At 40.3% G+C, this 18998-nt stretch overlaps 1 protein-coding gene across 3 annotated transcripts in view; it reads left to right on the forward strand.

Moving 5' to 3' along the window:
• tulp4a (TUB like protein 4a) overlaps positions 1–18998 on the forward strand; it is a 37176-nt gene that overhangs the window by 6112 nt on the left and 12066 nt on the right. For all 3 annotated transcript variants that reach the window (XM_078274165.1, XM_078274167.1, XM_078274166.1), the window contains exons 3-7: positions 13121–13249; positions 14698–14859; positions 15389–15569; positions 18334–18441; positions 18604–18770. In XM_078274165.1, the coding sequence (XP_078130291.1) occupies positions 13121–13249; positions 14698–14859; positions 15389–15569; positions 18334–18441; positions 18604–18770 (747 nt within the window). The remainder of the gene's footprint in view (positions 1–13120; positions 13250–14697; positions 14860–15388; positions 15570–18333; positions 18442–18603; positions 18771–18998) is intronic.

Consider the following 18998-nt stretch of genomic DNA (forward strand, 5'->3'; position numbering starts at 1 on the left):
CCAAAGAAATTCAGGAACAATTGAGAAAGAAAGTAATTGAGATCTATCAGTCTGGAAAGGGTTATAAAGCCATTTCCAAAGCTTTGGGAATCCAGCGAACCACAGTGAGAGCCATTATCCACAAATGGCGAAGACATGGAACAGTGGTGAACCTTCCCAGGAGTGGCCGGCCGCCCAAAAATTACCCCAAGAGCGCAGCGACGACTCATCAGAGGTCACAAAGACCCCACAACAACGTCCAAAGAACTGCAGGCCTCACTTGCCTCAGTTAAGGTCAGCGTTCATGCCTCCACCATCAGGAAAAGACTGGGCAAAAAATGGCCTGCATGGCAGAGTTCCAGGAGAAAACCACTGCTGAGCAAAAGAACATCAAAGCTTGTCTCAATTTCTCCAGAACACATCTTGATGATCCCCCAAGACTTTTGGGACAACATTCTGTGGACCGATGAGACAAAAGTGGAACTCTTTGGAAGGTGTGTGTCCAAGTATATCTGGCGTAGAAGGAACACTGCATTTCATAAAAAGAACATTATACCAACTGTAAAATATGGTGGTGGTAGTGTGATGGTCTGGGGCTGTTTTGCTGCTTCAGGACCTGGAAGACTTGCCGTGATAAAAGGAACTATGAATTCTGCTGTCTGCCAAGAGATCCTGAAGGAGAATGTCCGACCATCTGTTCGTGTACTCAAGCTGAAAGCGAACTTGGGTTCTGCAGCAGGACAATGATCCTAAACACACCAGCAAGTCCACCACCGAATGGCTGAAGAAAAAAAGCTAAATGAAGACTTTGGAGTGGCCTAGCCAAAGTCGTGACCTGAATCCTATTGAGATGTTGTGGTATGACCTTAAAAAAGGCCGTTCATGCTCGAAAACCCTCTAATGTAACTGAATTAGGACAATTCTGCAAAGATGAGTGGGCCAAAATTCCTCCAGGACGCTGTAAAAGCCTCATTGCATGTTATCGCAAACGCTTGGTTGCAGTTGTTGCTGCTAAGGGTGGCCCAACCAGTTATTAGGTTTAGGGGGGCAATCACTTTTTCACACAGGGCCATGATGGTTTTGGATTTTTTTTCACCTTTAATAATTAACACCTTCATTTACAAATTGCATTTTGTGTTTACTTGTGTTGTCCTTGACTATTGTTTAAATTGGTTTGATGTTCGAAACACTTAAGTGTGACAAACATGCAAAGGAACAGGAAATGAGGAAGGGGGCAAACACTTTTTCACACCACTGTATATTTTGTGTATTAAAGTTACCAGCATCGCTGTGATGGAAGTTGTATGATATTGGTGTTTGTTGCATTTTAACTAAATCCCAATTTGGTGCTGCAAATGCAACAGCTATCCATCACAATTAAAACACATTGCATAGCTCCTCTTTTATACACCATGCATTATTCACCAAATGTTTTTGACTGTCTTGCCTTCATTATTATCATTATCTTGTTTGATAGGTAAAGCATGGTGTACTGGAGGAGAGATGTTTTAATTTGATGGACTTGCATTGAAGCTCACACTGGTCTGCACCTTGCTGTTGGTGCATTCTCAAAGTCAGAAATGGCACCATTCAGCTGCTTCCCTAAATCACCTGATATAGCTGTGTGTCTCTGACTTTACTGTAATGCTGTTGAGATAAATAATGCAAGTCTCCCCACTGCCCTCTGACCTCATCCCAGCACCAGTAATGAAAGTAGTAATGTCCTATCCACTTCCACTCTAGATTTCATATAAAGCAATAAATAAATGCTTTGGGAAATGCGAAATCCATCACTCGTCCACCCTATGCATAATTTGGGGTTTCTGACAGTGGTGGAAATCGCACTGCTTAATGAATTTTTAAGTTATGACCGATCTGTTCACTCGCCCACGACATTTTATATACCAGAGGAGAGAATGCTGTTTGCACTATACAGTCCAACCACCACCAAGGAAAATGACCCCCAGACCTTGGTATATAGTGTCCACTGTCAAGTCCTCACTAGGTATTAAAATATGTTTTTAGAATAAGCAAAACCTCTCCTCAAGCCAAGATGATTTCATTTTTTAAATTTAGTTTTTAAAGACCTATGTCAATGCATTTGGGTAACCTTTCCTTGTCTTCGAAAGCTGCATGCTCAGCAGTCACGTCCCCTGACAACCCTGTCCTTTAAACGTCAGCACCGCCATTGAACACTTGTAGTCATTGGTGACGAGTGTCCTTTCACGTAAATTAGCCCAAGTCATGTTGTGAATGACTACACAAACAAAAATGCAACATGAACTCATCCTGTCCAGTCCTGCCAAGATCAATACTCATGCCAGCATCCTTTAGTTTGGCCATTATTCCTGTTGATGTATCAGACCCGAGTGTCCTGTGATCATTCTAATGTAAGCGAGCGTCGGAATGGATGTGTCTTTTGGACTCTGCCCAATACAGGCAATGTAGTAAAGTACAGGGCGGATCTTAAGCTGTCAGACATCTGTTAAGAAGAGGACAGACGGGTAGAGGACTGTATTTTTCTCTCTCTCTCTCTCTCTGGAAAAAAAAAAAAGGTTTGCACTAAAAGATACTTTGGATAAAAGCATCTTGTGTTGTGGTGAAGCTCATTAGTTGTCCTGCTGGAGCACCTGTTTGTAGGCTCTCATGATCTTTTTCAGATAAAGAAAATGTTTTGCAGGTCCAAGGTCTGTAGTACATCTCTGATGAAGGTTTGTTCTCCTATGTGTCTATTCCCCTTCAGCCAGGGTGAGAGATGATAACACGGTAACAGCTTCAAAGGGAGCAAGGTGTGTGGGGCCATGCTCCTTTTGTTCTCTCCCACAGCCATCTTTTCACAGTGGGTGTCTGTAGAAAACTACTTTGTATTCAGTGCTTTGTGTTTTTCATGGAGCTTGGTTGCTTAGCAGAAATGCTGAGACCCATATTAGACTGTCAAGTCAGCATTCTAATGTTCTTGTTATACTCCATATCAACTTAGAAGTACACGGTCAAATATCTCAAAACAAAATTGTGATGTGTTTTTGTGTTCATGCTTACTACTATTATACTCCATGTCCACCCTTAATTCTCTTTCATTATTATTATTATTATTATTATTATTATTATTATTATTATAGATGTGGGCCTATTATATGTTTTTATTGTTACTTGTTAAGTTAAATATTGGTCTTATCTATGGCTGTATGATTATTTTCATTTCATCGATTTATTGCTTAGTCATTTGTTTAATCTTTGGAATGCTCATCACAACGTCTCAGAACCCAATGTGGGTTCCAATGTCTTCAAATTTCTTTTTTTTTTTACCAGCAGTCCAAAAAACCCCCCAATATTTAGTTTACAATAATGTAAAACCGAGAAAAGCAAATTGGTACATTGGAGTACTTGAACCAGTGAATGTTTGCCATTTTTATTTGAAATAGTTGCTGATTAGTTTTCTGTTGATCGATTAATCAACTAATCATTTTAGCACTAGTCTTGTCATTGATTTATTTACCATGGCCAATTTTTTGTTTTAAAATGATTTGGTTGATTGGATTGATGTTAAAGGACAATTCTGGCACAAAACGAACCTAGGGGTTTATTAACAGATGTATGTATGTGTACCCACTCGATCGTTCTCTGGGACATGTTTTCATGCTAATCGAATGTGTTTGTAGCTTGAAAGAAGCTAGTGCGGACCGCTGATTAGCTTACAACTAGAGGTGTGAATCTTTACTGATCTCCCGATTCGATTACGATTATCAGGTCTTCGATTCGATATCTCGATGCATCACGATGCTTCAAAATACATTTTTTCTATTAAAGCCATATAGGATATTTGACTTGACAAACTTGTCAAGTGCAATGCCCAAGCTGCAGTACATAACTTCAGACTGGAATGATGAAGTGTTTGGGTTAATTTCTTTAAGGTAGCTACCACTAAGGTTTACCTATTTTGGATTAGTCATATACCGGTACCACCCTACTTTTAACCAGCAAATCTATTGTGTTGTATTGGAATAACTGACCCCAGACAACTCTTTAACAAAAAAGGTATTGTTTACTGAACAATAACTTAAATGTACAAATAATATTTAGCTGTTAGATTGAATAACAAAAAAAAAACATAACACAAATCACACCCTTCAAATATGCTAACTGCAATATTTCTTCAAATGATATTACACACAACTACCCCTTTACCCGTTTCTCTATCAGTTTCCACTTAAAACACTCCAGCTACACAAAATTATTCCTCCTTACAGCAGTTTCAATGTAAAACTTACTCAAACCCTATTAAACCATTGTGTTACCACACACCCACCCACACACGCAGAGAGGAAAATAAAAAAAGTTGCGGGCCTGACGGTTAGGGGTGGGCGATACTGGGAATTTTGGTATTGATCCGATACCAAGTAAATACAGGGCTAGTATCGCCGATACCGATACTTTTTACTTGTAATGTCACGATCATTGAATAATTTTGTGATTTTGCCTTTAGTTAGTTGATTATGATAAAACACAGGAGAATGTGTCTAAATGTTTTTATTTACTAACTAGAACAATATAAAACAATGTAACGGTATAAACAGTCCAAAATTAGCATCCTCCGAATCAGCAACTCTCCGCCATTAGCTCCAACTTTAGCTAGTCCGTTAGCTTAAACTTTAGCCAGGCACACTAGCACAACGTTTGTTCTAAACCACTGCTGTTAGACAGGAAAAGTGCCGTAGTGTAGCTACACCTCTTCAGCTTCGTTATTCCACTTAGATCTTCTCCAAGCTAACTAGTGTCTCTCGATGTTTCTCAGTGTTTTCTTTCCTCTTCTTGATTTGTGATTCTCTCCACTCTCCCGTGTCTCCGCTCAGCCGTTTTGCGTGTGTGTGTGTGTGTGTGTGTGTGTGTGTGTGTGTGTGTGTGTGTGTGAGTGAAACGGGTTAGGCTACTGAGAATGTTATTTTTCATTTGAATGTTTATGCCGCGGCCGGAAAATTAACGAGCGACATCATTGCGTTATAATCGATTATGGTGGGCCACTGCATCGATGCAGCATCGTCCATGTCCGCATCCCGATGCATTGATTATTTGATTAATTTCAACACCTCTACTTACAACTCTAGTATTCAGGGCACAGGGAAAGTAAAAACAAATCGCTATTTTGTACTACTAAAAAGGCTCAAAATATCACACTTCAACGGTAGCAGAATGAGGGTTCCTAAATATTTACCGAAGCATTGAGAACTTTGTAAGTGTACAGAAAACATGTCCCAGAGAACGATCGAGTGCGTACACATCTGTTAATAACCTCTAGGTTTGTTTTGCGTCAGAATTGTCCTTTAACTCTCTTTTGTTCTATAGGAGTTTTTCACATTATGGCTATCACACAACTTTGTCTTACATCACAAAATAACAGTTAAAGTCTGTTTGAGTAAACTTTCTTTTTAGACTAAAAATAAATCAACCAGACAAAAATGTTGTATTGAAACAAAATGTGGCCCCGATTGTCTTAATACTATTTTTATGTTTTGTTTTTAGAATTTTTTAAACCAAGCTACTGACCTTTTAGCAGCGGGCGTGTCAGTTACACTACACTTAAAATAAAATTGAAAATAGATGAAAGCAAAAGGTTTTGCATCTTTTAATGTCACTATTCTGATGCTGCAGCGTAATTCCTCTGGGACAGGCATCGGAATAGATCAACGCCTCTTGACAATCCAGTGCTTTTTATTCCATTACAGTGCACTCAAATGCTTAACAGACTGAGCAGATAGTCACTAGGAGTCCATTCATTCTCCATGAGAGCTGAACATCCGAGACAGGCTTGAAATGTTGGCCCCAACGCAGGGTTTGGGTAAATTGTCTGTCAGAATCCCGTCAACTTCTAGCTTTGCTATTTGTCTTATGGTACAATTGTACATACATGCTTTACTAGAGGCCCTTTCACACATGCACTGCGAAACCTGAAATTATCTAGACATTACCTGGCAGAGCTGTATGTGAGAACACAAATGTCCGAAACAGTTGGATCGGACCTCAAACAGAGTTTACCCGGCCAGCTCTCTAGTACAAAGACTGTGTAATCTCCAATTGAGCCCATTTGTGAATAGAGGTGCTCATTGTGGGGAGTATTCACGGCGAGCGAGTGGGCGTGTTGACGTTTCTATTATGCGACTTGTGAAACCGGAAGAAAACAAACACGTAATCCACGTAATGTCCTGTCTCCTGTGTGCTCTACCCAGGCACCACCCCTCATCTAAACTAAACAGAGTATTTCCAGTAAGTGAGAATGCATCTGACACATAGAATCTCCTGTTGTGTGCTACATGTGTGAAAGGGAAACTCCAGACAATGTCTGCACCTGATTCTCCTGACATTGTCCGGAGTGAAAATATCTGCTGCTCCAATACTGTTCCATTGTAGATTCAGTGTGCTGTAGTCAGGTGGTTGTATAATGTTTCATTGTATTAGTTTTAATAATTTAGTTATTCTTTAACTAATTTTTTTAAGGTTTTTATAACTATAAAATCTTAATATATTGGTTATTTTGAAGATTAAAAGCCTCCTTAGTGCTGCAACGTCATGGCTCATTAGGTGTATCTTTGCTGCAGTAGGTATTAGTTGTTTTCAGTTAGAAAGTAAAGAGCAACTACAATTTCTTCAGCATGTACGCTGGGAGAGAAAGTAGAACATTAAGAGATTATCTCAAGGCAGGATGTTGCTCAAAATATGCATCCTTTTAATGTCCTTAGCACAATGTAATTGTGTTTATGTAATGTGACTAAAACCCCTTTTTAGTGATGGATTTAAAGTTTTGTGACTGCTGAAACAGTTGTACATACATGGTAGTTAAAAACACGTGTTCATACACACCTCGCTACCACTCCCATGAGTCTTATGGGTGTATTATTGCCCAAAGACAGGAGTCCCGTCTGTTGGTTTTCCCTTTGAGGCCAGATCCAGGCTCTTTACTCAGACAAAAAAAGGACTAAGTCTCTAAGGCGCTAATCCAAAAGAGACCAGTGACCCCAGGACACCAGCTCATGTATACCTCAGCTCATGTTTCGTTGCGCTGAAAAATGTTTGACTTTCATACATCGTGGGGTCTGTACACTCTTTTCCTAATGCTGCTCATCATGATAGATCAGAGGGAATTAACCACTCGCTTACCTGAACCCCACCACTAGGTTTTCCTCTCTGCCTTTCATTTTTCACTTGTGATGTTTTAATGCGTTTAAAGTTGTTTCCTGGCGAAGCCTCATAAATAAATCGGTGATCTCTGGTAGATGGCCGTGCAAGAACCAGCACTGACCTGGGACCTGTACAGTTCTTCTAAATGGCAGGAGGAGGAGGAAAAGCATATTAGATGACTTCTGTGGTGCAGTACAACTAACTTGTCTGTTCAGACTTAATGGGGACCATAATAATGGATTGCAAGACGGGCAAAATGCTGCATAAATGTCCCTGCTATACAAGCTAAGGAAAGTCGGAGTAAAGTCATCACTTTTTATGGACTGGGCTGCATTTCTGCCTCCGATATTTCCTTAGTGTCACTCACCTCCGCCCATCACCACCTGTGTACTGACACTTTTCCGTGTACACTGGTCTTGTTATATTGTCTAATTAGTTCCTATTTCTGCACCACAGCTCTCCTTCCTCCTCCTCTTCTATCATGATCTCCTCCCCTGTCCTGGTCACTGTCATGCCTTTATACATCTTCCTTCAGAGCACTATCTTCTGCTCTTTCCTTGTCTGGCCTTTTGACATTAAAAGCCCTGCTCGGGATTGAAGAGTACACAACCCATTCACTGCATTAAAATGGTCTCACCAAATGTGCTTATTGGAAATGGCCTTAGTGTGCTAATCCATCCTTGGAGAGGACAGGTTGCATAATACTAAGGCTTGGCTGCTTCTTCGGATCCAGGTGTACTTGTCTGCTCGCTAGAAATCTTCCAAGAGGGACGGTGTGGCCTGTACACTGCTGGTGCTCTTTGCTATGAGCGTTGTTTGTAGTCAGGGATCAGATGGACATATCTACACACTTGAGTTCACTTTGTGAACCAGACTGCTCTTCTTATGTATGTCGTTTTGTTTGCTACTTTGTTTTTTGTTTCAGATAGGTTCAGTATTTGCCTAACACAAACTGACACATTTCTCTACTTGTCAGTTTGATTCAGCTTAACCCATTGCTTTGACATTTTTATAAATTAATACAGTCCAGAAACACATCTCAGGAATGGCAAAAACTATTAAATACAACATAGTGAACTGTAGACAAATTGTCTTGTGATGCGACACATTTAGTTATGCATGTCATGTCTTAACGCACAATGTCCTTTTGCATTTCACATCACAACATATTTCAGTTTTTATAAATTTAATATAAAGAGCCAATTAAGTATCAATAACATCCTTGTGGCTACCATGTGAGCAGGGACATACAGTAAACTGAATATAATTATTTTATTAATCTTTTGACATTAAGTCTGATGTAAAGTCAGTCATATCAGCCATGTACTCAACAACTGTCAAAGACCAGTGTAGGGAGGAAATATGACCAAACGATCTGCATACATTAAATAATATTACATTTTACAAGATTTTTAAAAAACACTGTTGTACAAACTAGAGATGGCCCGATACCATTTTTTGCTTCCCAATACCGATTCTCATACCTGAACTTGCGTATCGGCCGATACCGAGTACTGATCCGATACCAGTGTGTCATATATTTTATTATGTTTTAACAACTGTATACTACTATCCCTGTATGGATGTGATATGATTTCTATCTTTGTTGACAGTCTGGCTCAGGTTAAACTCTTTGTGAAACATGAACAAACACAAACAATGAACGCCCCAGAACTTTCTTTTATTATCCAGTTTGACAATCGGTTATAACGGAAAAAGAACATAAATAAACTACTTTTAATGTAGATTTTCTTTAGGGCTTTCTTACGTGGTATCGGATTGGTGCATTAACTCCAGTACTTCCCGATACCGATACCAACGTTTTAGGCAGTATCGGAGCCGATACCGATGCTGGTATCGGTATCGGAACATCTCTAGTACAAACATTTAACTGCACAGACAAGTCAGTGTGTCTACCTTGCCAACACCCAGAGTACACAGTTTGCCTGCAGCTACTTTCCTCCACCCAGTAATAAGCAATGTAAATGCTATTATCAGATATTGATATCGAAGGTTTTATCACTTGTAAACATTTCAGATTCTACATCCCCTGAAGGTCCCGTCCCATTGCCCTTTCTGTCATTCTGTAAATCACTCCGGCCCTACTTTGCCCATTCTGTCTTACTTGCTTTTATATCAACGCAGCGCTTCTCTTTAATTGAGTTTTGCGTCTGATTTAATATCATGTCAGACCCAGAATCAGAGGAGAGGTTAAAGGCGGTTGTGGAGGGGAAGGGTAGAGTCTTTTCTTTCTCGCTTGCTCACACTATCAGCTTTTACTCTCTGCCAGGTGGTCTTGACTTTCAAATGATTCTTCTCTCATTAGTCAAGTGTGGGACTGCATTTTTCAATTAGTCTTTTTTATAACTGCCTTTACATGTTCTAATTTGTTTTTTTATTCTGTTCTGTTTATTCTTACTGATGGATAAGTCTGTTTGATGTGTCTATTATTGCCGTGCTGCAATCCAAATTTCCCATGTGTGACAAAAAAGACTAACTGAACTAGGTTTTTTGTATATGTGTAACTATGACTTTTTCTAGCTTATTTAGGATATAAACCCTTGAGAAGTGCATGTGTACCTAACTTTCATCTTGCAGTGTGTAGTGTCATTTAGGTATATGCAGGTATAGATGTGAGCAAAAAACAACAACACAATGGATTTGTAAAAATGTGACAAAACAATCTTCAGCTATACTTGAAGACATTGAGGTCCTATTCTACCACTCCAGCCTACTCATTTGTAACCTTCTTGCAAAAAAGAAAGGAAAAGAAGGTGCCAGAGACAAGTGTTGCCATGGACCCATGTGCTCCCGACTGCACCACTGTGACACTGCACTGTCACAGTGTCCTCTCACTTCTGCTGACTCCAATGCAACCCAAAGCTGTCCCTTGATTTGGTCTCCTCTGTTAAGTTGCTATGGTCAGCTCAGCTCCCAGTCTCCAAGTCCCAGCAAGAGGCCAGGGCTGCAATGGCAACAGCAAGGCACTGCAGGAGTAAAGACAGTGCCAACTTTCCAAAGAGAAGTTGTCAATGGCCGTGCACTGGCCAAAGGGCAGGATTAAAGGGATTGTAAACCTGTAGTCTTTTCTTCTCTTGCTAAGTATTGGTTTGCCTGGCTTAACAACATCTGGCTTTAGGCTTTTTTAGTCGTGCTGCATTTTTAAAATGTCAAATTGTGTTTATTCTAAGGTACTTTTTAATGGGTATTTGAGCACATGGGCACTCATTTCCTTGTGCATAGTGATTCTTTATGTCTGCATTTGTGCTTGTTTTTACCCATGATCCCTTAGGCCCTCGCTGTCCAGTGGCTTCCCTCTCTTATTCTGTCTGTCTCCATGTGACGTCTGAGCTCCCACATCACTGTGTAACAGAGAGGTGCTCAGCTGTCCCCATTGCAGGATGCCTGACCAGCTCACACTAATCTACACGCTGAGCTAAATTTACACACATACACACATTTTCTCACCTCCACAAGGCTGCAGATGCGAAACACAGCATGTGTAAACCTTATGCTAATTCCTTCTTTTTTTGTTTTTAGATTGGACCTTCTTTGTTAGTTTATGTACTGTGTAATTGATGTTAGAATTATGCAAACTGGTGCTCCTACCTAAAATAAAGTCTCATGTCTACACTGGCTGGAGCTGAATTAGGTTGTATAATGCCATCCGGAAAATTCATTTTGCTCACCAGAGGTTGCAGACAGTGCACAAGTGGAGTAACAAGACAGATTTGTATTCCCCCAATGAGATTCTTGAGCATGGAAATTTGTTATCTTTGACAATACTACTGCCGAAGCTTGTCAGCTTCACGTCCACTGAGCCTTGCTGCATCGGATGACTGCTGTTGCTGAATGATAGATGGCAGGCCTTTTTTAATGGTCCGTGAATATGGTCAACTCAGTCAGAATGATAGAGAGACCTTAGCTGCAGACCTGCAACTGGCCAGGTCTCATTGTGTCCTCTTTCCTGCGATTTGGCAGCTGAGACACACCTATAGAGCAACATTAGGATTTATACCACTGGGAGTGGGAGTAAAAACATGGTAAATCTGGCTCACAGGACACCTTATTGCTGAGGGAGCAGAGCCAGGAGAGTGATAACTCCTACTGTTCACTCATTACACTGGAGGGCTGCACATGGTGGATTCATATAAACATGTTTTTGTGAGTTACTTTTAAGTTCCCCTAGGATAACCCTGTGTTTTATCACTTCAGACATTTAACAATACACAGAAAGTGACTAATAGAGAATTGTTGGGAAACCCTGCAGAATAAATGTAATTGGTAATTGGAGTTACTTCGATATTGCTGCTGTAATTGTATAGGAACATCTACTGGAAAATGTTAAAATCATTTTCTTTATTTATAGGAGCATTACTCATGGACACTAAAAATTTACCGTAGAACTTGGACAAAAGCTCCATAATCTGTTGATTGTTATACAGCTGGTTAGAGTTTTTACTGCGAAGCGAAAGAATGATGTTATCGATCAATTAAGCACCTGCTAAGCTTAACTTGTTATTAATGTAGTTACAGATGATGGTTTCAACAATCGCCTCCCTCACTGTGTTATGTATCTTCAGTGTTCGTTTTCCCTGAAGCTTAAGCAGCTTAATGTTGACGTTGAAGATGTAGAGTATACAGCTGAAGAATGATTGCTTACTTTGGTTTTCTTTAACTTTTCTGTAACTTTCTCTTCTCAGAAGAATATACAAATGTTGTATGAACACATTATTATTAACACCTGTTCCACTGCACCATGGCTATTGGATTGGACTGTGTATTTGGTGTGCGGGGTGAGGAGGGGGGATGCTGTTGTTTTGGGTTGGGAAAGAACAAGACTGGCTGGGTTATCCAACTGTCAGCCACTGATCTATTGGATGTGCACTCGGAGAGCGTAAGCCCCACTAAAACCTGCCCTGTGTTGTGTGTTTGAACGTGTACAGTCCACGTGCTTCACTCAGCAAGAGCAGAGCTGCTCCCTGCTTAGGATTATTCTTCTGGGAATAGGCTGAGTCATGCTACAGAAGACCAGACAGATAGACGCGCAGTGAGAGGAGGAGGCTGGATGGAGATTGTAATGGGTGCCTTCGAGATGGGTGACACTGACAAAGAAAGAGATTATGAACAGTTTGACCTATGCATATGTCTGATCTTTAAACCACAATATATTATTTTCTGTTGGGACGTTTATGCATCGGTGCCCCTTTTTGCATCTTTTGCTGTCACTGTCTCTTTGAGATTAGATTTCCCTTTAATTCCAAAATGTATATTTAGACAAACTAAATGCTCTCCATAAAATAAAAATAGAAACATAACCTGTGCATTGAAACATACGCAACATCGGCTATCCGTTATTGACACTATAAAGTCCCAAACAAGGAGGAACGCTCATGTTTGAAGAGAAGTGTGGCATGGTTGGACAACAGTCTGATAAGAGATTCAATAATTGAATCTCATTGTCTGTAATATTCAGGATATAAGCAGCTCCTTTTGCAACTTTTTCAAAATGAGGTTAACCCACTTTGTGATATATTTTCATCTGGTTCGCTGCTAAATTTAGCTCATTGAAATGTGGGAACTTGGATTTTACTTTCTGGGTTTTAGCTGGCGCCCCAATTTATTACAGTGACTTGCAGTAAGTGTGCAGACAAGAGCTCAGCGTTTTGATCAAGGACATTCTGACAATGCATTGTGGTGTTGTTCATGATCATGTTGTGTTGTCATCTCACATTATCTGTTGTAGTTAAGGGGGCAAAGCTGTTTCATAGAAAGGCCACTGCTAAATCCTTTGCTTGTCATACTACACACAACACAATCTGGAATTATTGAATTTGCATAGCTCTCTGAAAATGCTTATCTTACTAGAGAACACTGACATGGTCACAGACAATGGCCATCATAAGGACACAGGACAGTCTCTAATAATAGTTTTTGTCCCTTTCCTCCCCTCTTTTTCTGCGTCTTTAAGGTGGTCTTGGTGCGGTGGAATGAGCCCTTCCAGAAACTGGCTACCTGTGATACAGATGGAGGGATATTTGTTTGGATCCAGTATGAGGGCCGCTGGTCCGTGGAGCTGGTCAATGACCGCGGAGCGCAGGTAAAATACATTACACAGAAATGGGACATAATTTAAATCCGTAATTAAAATGCAATTATACTTCGCACTGAGACAGAATATGGAAAGCATGTACAGAAATAAAATTTGTATTCATAAAAATGTAATGGCGTGCATATAGCAAGTATAAGCACAATATAAAACAGTAATGGGAGCAAAACAAGTACGTATCTGCAACAACAAGTATTTCAACAGAAAAAGTAGGGCTAAACAAATCAACCAGTATGGAGAGTTAAGATAACACTTGCTTGCACATTCCCACCATGTTGTGACTGACTGAGCCATTTGCTTCCAACATTTTCCCATTGGAAAAAAATAAAAACTCCCTGTCATAGCACGTGCTGATTTTAATAATCACTGCCAAGCAATGTACGATGGGTAGGCCTGATCCATCAATCACTATCATCTGCTAAGATGAGTCTGACACATCCTGATGACATTTTATCTTTTGTGATCAATTTAGTTAGTAGATGACAGTATAAACAATAGTCTCTCCCTTTTAAATACATGGCCTATACAGTTTTTAATTGCGCCTCTGCTCTTTTCCCCCAGAATGGTGAAAAGTGTATTCATTTATACTGATAATATATTATACCCTTTCGGTATTAACAGTCTGCAGGAGGGCTTTTTTTATTTAATTCTTTATTTTTTTTAAAACCATATTCTGTTGTATTCTGACAGTGCTGGTCATACTGGGAAAGACTCTTATCATCAACCTGCCATAAACCTGCTAGGGACTGCAGATGAAAATTAGCCTGCTTGGCTAAATCTGGCACATTTACATTTTTTGGACTTTGTGCTCATGTTGATTAATGTGCGTTGTCCCTTTTTAAATAAAGAAATCTAAATCTCAAAGTGTTTTGAAATTCTTATCTTTGCCATCATTACAGTTCAGCAAGTGAGAGTACTCAGGCACCTAAAACACTTGAACATTGATAATAAAGACCAGACCACCTCATTCTTGCTGGACAGATATTGCATTTTACATTGTTTACTTTCTTGAAAAAATGCCCATTATAATTCTCCAGAGCACAGGAAGGCATCCTCAAATTCCTTGTTTTATCTGACCAACAGTCCAAGGATAGTCAATTTACTATCATAAGACAAAGAAAGGCAGCCAATTAGTAATAATTTCACTATTGAAATTAGAGAATGTTGAATAAAAAATAGCTTATAAAATGAATTGATTATCAAAATAATGGCCAATTCCTTTTCTGCTGATCAACATATTAGTAAATCCAGTAATTATTTCAGTTCTTTACTAGAAAATAACAGTTAAAATGACGTCAGAGCAGCTGATGGTGTACACAACAGTTAAGGTGTATAAAAAGTTGGATTTGTTGGATAACTACTAGCTGTTTTTTTTATAATCCAGCTAGCATCTTGTTCTCATCATTTCATCCTTAACTAATGTGCCTGGTGCCCTGTAGGTGAGTGACTTCACCTGGTCCCATGATGGCACCCAGGCTCTTATTTCCTACCGTGATGGCTTTGTACTGGTGGGATCAGTCAGCGGGCAGAGACACTGGTCCTCCGAGATCAACCTGGAAAGCCAGATTACCTGTGGTATCTGGACCCCCGATGACCAGCAGGTAACGCACACATCCCACAGAATTGTGACGGGTACGATGCTTCCACCTACAGTAGCACTATGCCAGTCATTGAATGCTAATAGACGTAGTTTTAGGTTGTCATTTGCCACTTTTAGTATGTGGACTTGTCATCCCTCAGAGACAAGCCCTGAGGGAGGTTATCTGTGAGTGACAGCAACCGTCCTCCGTCTTGAATGTGATGTGGTTTGTTAGGCATTTGTTTTTGCCTTCATGCTGTTAAATTGTCAGCTCAGGTTGGACATCATCAAACTTTCAGTCTGTATATGTGTCTCTGTCTTTGTTCATTGCCTTCATCCCATTTATGTCTATTTCTAAGTTGTTTTGTTCGTAATATGCATTTCTTTTGGCTTTCTTTTCTGTCAGTCTTTATCTGTCACCTCCTTGTTTATTTTTAAGTGTGCCTCCCTTTCCATCTTTTTTCTTTGTCTTTGTGTCCAAGTTAAATGTCTGTGATTTTTTTTTCTTCCCTTTTTTGTCTCCCTAAAAACTATTCACTATTTCTCTCTAGGTGTTGTTTGGTACTGCAGATGGACAGGTGATAGTGATGGACTGCCATGGGCGCATGCTGGCCCACATTCTGCTGCATGAGTCGGATGGCATCGTCAGCATGTCCTGGAACTACCCCAGTTTCCTGGTGGAGGACAGCAGTGAGAGCGACACAGACTCTGACGACTACTCCCCACTGCAAGGTGAGCTGCTCAGGGTTTGATTTGAATAAACGGAAAAATGCATGACATTAAAACATGTCCATCGTAGACATGATGTAAGACTATAATCTGCTGTAGAATTGGAGAGTAATACAGGTTTATCTAGTAAGCAGTTGTGCCTATAGGGAGTGTAGTGCAGGGGTAGAGTAGTCCAGCTGTTTCTTGCGTAGACACCTCTGTGTAGAAGAAAGCAGATGTGGGACCATCTCTTAGCTTCAAACTCCTCCCACCTTTTACCTCTACCCTTTACTGCTCCATCAATTCTTTCGCATGCTCTTAGTCTAAGGGGAAAGATTTCCACCTGGAGGCACCAGGTGGTGACACAATTTATCGCTGGTAGGTCTGCACTATTTTGTCATTAGTAGCTCAGTCCCTCTGGTTTTCTGATGAATATTTTAGAATCGGGTACAGGTGGACATAAACTGTGCCTGGGTTCCCTGTCTAGTCATTAGATTAATATGAAAATCATATTATCTATGAATGAGATGTAAAAGAAAAAAATAATCATGAATAGCTGTGGCGATCAAAACCGTGTGGTTGTGTTGCTTTTCTTTTCATGCCATTTTGCCTGTGAAAATACGTTTTGTTTGGAGTATACTTGTGGGCTGAAGTGCAAAATGTATTACCATAATTGAAGCTTATAGTTGGAAGGATAAGTCATTTGTGATGCTGATCTCACAGGGGATTCGAGCCATTTAATGAAGCTTCAGAAGTGAAAAGGTGACTATTCAACTATTTTCCACTTCTCTGCCAGTTGTGGAGACGGGGAGGGAGAGGCGCAATAAAACAAAAGAGTGTGACCAAATGGAAGGTGGGTGGGGGGGCTGCGGTGAAAGATGGAGGGCAGGAGGTGGAGGAGGGGCATAGTGAAACAGCTCTCCTGACATTGGGCTGACGTTGCCACTGGACCTCCTGTTTGCTCTCAATGCTGCAGTAGCTGTTGTCATAACAGCAGCAGATGTCACAGTGTAAGGGTGTACATTACTAGATTCTTCATGTACAACACACTTACAGTATACTCAAGTGGACAATTAGGTGTGTAGAGAGAGAGAGAGACTCCACTTGTAGATTCTCCTCCAACTAAATTATTTTCATGTGCTGACAGCCTACAGATATATACAATGGTAGTAATTAAGAACAGTCACCAGTGAGCGCGTCAGTTCACTGTCCAATGCAAATACCTAGATGGCCAATGTGTAATGTATCCTGTGCACTTGGACATAAGCAGTCACATGAGAAGAGTTGCATGTGTTTAGCTTTCCCCACCTTTTGGCTAATCTCACTGTGTACACCAGTCCATGTAACAGCCTCATTTTTGCCTTCTTTTTCTCCTGAGCTTAATTAGTCCCTGTTGCTAAGGCTGTACTGGTAAGGGTCTGTCCTCCTCCTGCTGTGCCCCCCCCCTTCACTGTGGGTCAAGTGGTAAAGCTGAAAAGTGCTTGCCTTAGCTGGAACACTGATTATGCTCTAACTCACTAATTAAACCAGTCAATAGTAATTGATTGGCCCCGATAGAAATTATCTCACAAGTCGACAACCCTACTGAGACACCAGGCCGCCTCTTCCTCCGCCTGCCAGATCTCTCTATCATGATATATGATGATGACCCATTATCACTGCACTGCACTTCACAACACAAAACACTACATTTACAGCATCATATATCTCGTTTAATGCAAAACCCATTGTGAACTGATTACTAACCAGACATCAGAAGTACATCCGTAGTATCTACAGTATATTGGGCTGAAAGTCAAAAGCAGAGGTGTATATTTCATTTGTGTTGGTATTTGGGTCACTGCAGGACTATGTTAGAGGACAGACTCGAGGATGTTTTAATGGAAAACCTATGGGTGTTTCTTTTTTTTAAGGTGTTTTATTTATAGCGGTATGAATGAGAATGCCACTTGTTTGCAGCTATAAACTCAGCAGTGAGATGTGCTGGGCGTATGTTTGAGAAATTGTGTATTCTCATGAATAGGACACAATGGAAACTTACTGAAAATGAAATATAGCTGTCAAGGATGTAGAACTTTCCTTGTGTCTCTCATAACAACCCCCAACTACCTCTACACTAAACACAGACAGCCTCACAAATTAACACGCACACACACACACACACACACACACACACACACACACACACACAGTATTTTTACGTCCCACTTTTAAAGATGCATATTAATTATCTCATCCTCTGTAAAATGTCAGAAAAATGCTCATCATTGCTTTGTCCAACTAACACTCCAAAACACTTAATCACATAAGACAAATAAAAGGAGAACATTTCTCACAATTGAAAAGCTGGAACTGGGCCATGTTTGGCAACTTTGCTTTAAAAAAGAGTCAATCGTTAAAATGGTTGCTGAATGATTTTCTGTCATTTGACTAATCAGTTCATTGACTTATCTATTCAGCCCTTCCCTTATTTCATGTCAGGCTAGCTCGTGACTGTAATAAGTAATGTTACTTACTCTTTATGTTTCGCCGTATGAAGTTAAACCACCCGATAACATTGATGTAGAATTAATTATTGCATTTTATTTAGTGTACTGTATTTTGTGTGTAATTTCAGTTCTAGTCCTCCCTTGATAGATGTTGAATGACATCCATTATACTTAAATTTAAAAACATGCAAGTTATAGTTTTTGTTTATTTGCAGTTGATACTGTGTGTCTCACACCTCATTGTGTTGCTCTCACAGTGCCTGTTTAAGATGTTTGTGTTGTCGTTTGTCTCTTTCCAGTGCACAGCCAGAAACCACTGCTGACAGTCAGCTTCACCTCTGGAGACATCAGCCTGATGAACAACTATGATGATCTCTCTCCCACCCTCATCCGCACCGGTCTGAAAGGTGTGCGGATTGTTCCAGCAACTTCATCTGTTACTTTGTTTCATTGCTTCTCTCACTAATATTCTCAAATTAGGTCTCAAAGATCTTTTTTATCAAAATTGGCTGTAAATGTTAGTCTGCATAACATTATGGTTACTTTTTCTCCTGTGACTTGTGCTGTAGATGTGGTGGTCCTGTGGTGCTCGCAGGGGGACCTCCTTGCAGTGGCAGGGATGGAGAGGACCCTCCTCTCCCCCGACCCCTCCTGTCCTCCCCCCACCAGGAGCGCCCTTGTTAAGTTCTACAACGTTCGGGGTGAACACATCTACACACTGGACACACTAGCACAGGTGATCAACTTTAACAGGGCCAAACCTGGCTAATGATTAGTCTGAGTCACAGTACTCAGAATGTTATGTATTTTATTTCCTTCCCCATGATTTGACTCTACCTAAATATGTATTTGAAGGCCTAAGATGTTACTAGCTGGAGAAAATCCCGGGAAAAATACTTAAATTAGGCTCTTTGTAAAGTAAGTTGTAAAGTAATAAACTAACATCAAGTAAAAAGTGTAGTTA

The sequence above is a fragment of the Sander vitreus genome, chromosome 18, assembly GCF_031162955.1.
Source record: "Sander vitreus isolate 19-12246 chromosome 18, sanVit1, whole genome shotgun sequence".
Taxonomy (NCBI): domain Eukaryota; kingdom Metazoa; phylum Chordata; class Actinopteri; order Perciformes; family Percidae; genus Sander; species Sander vitreus.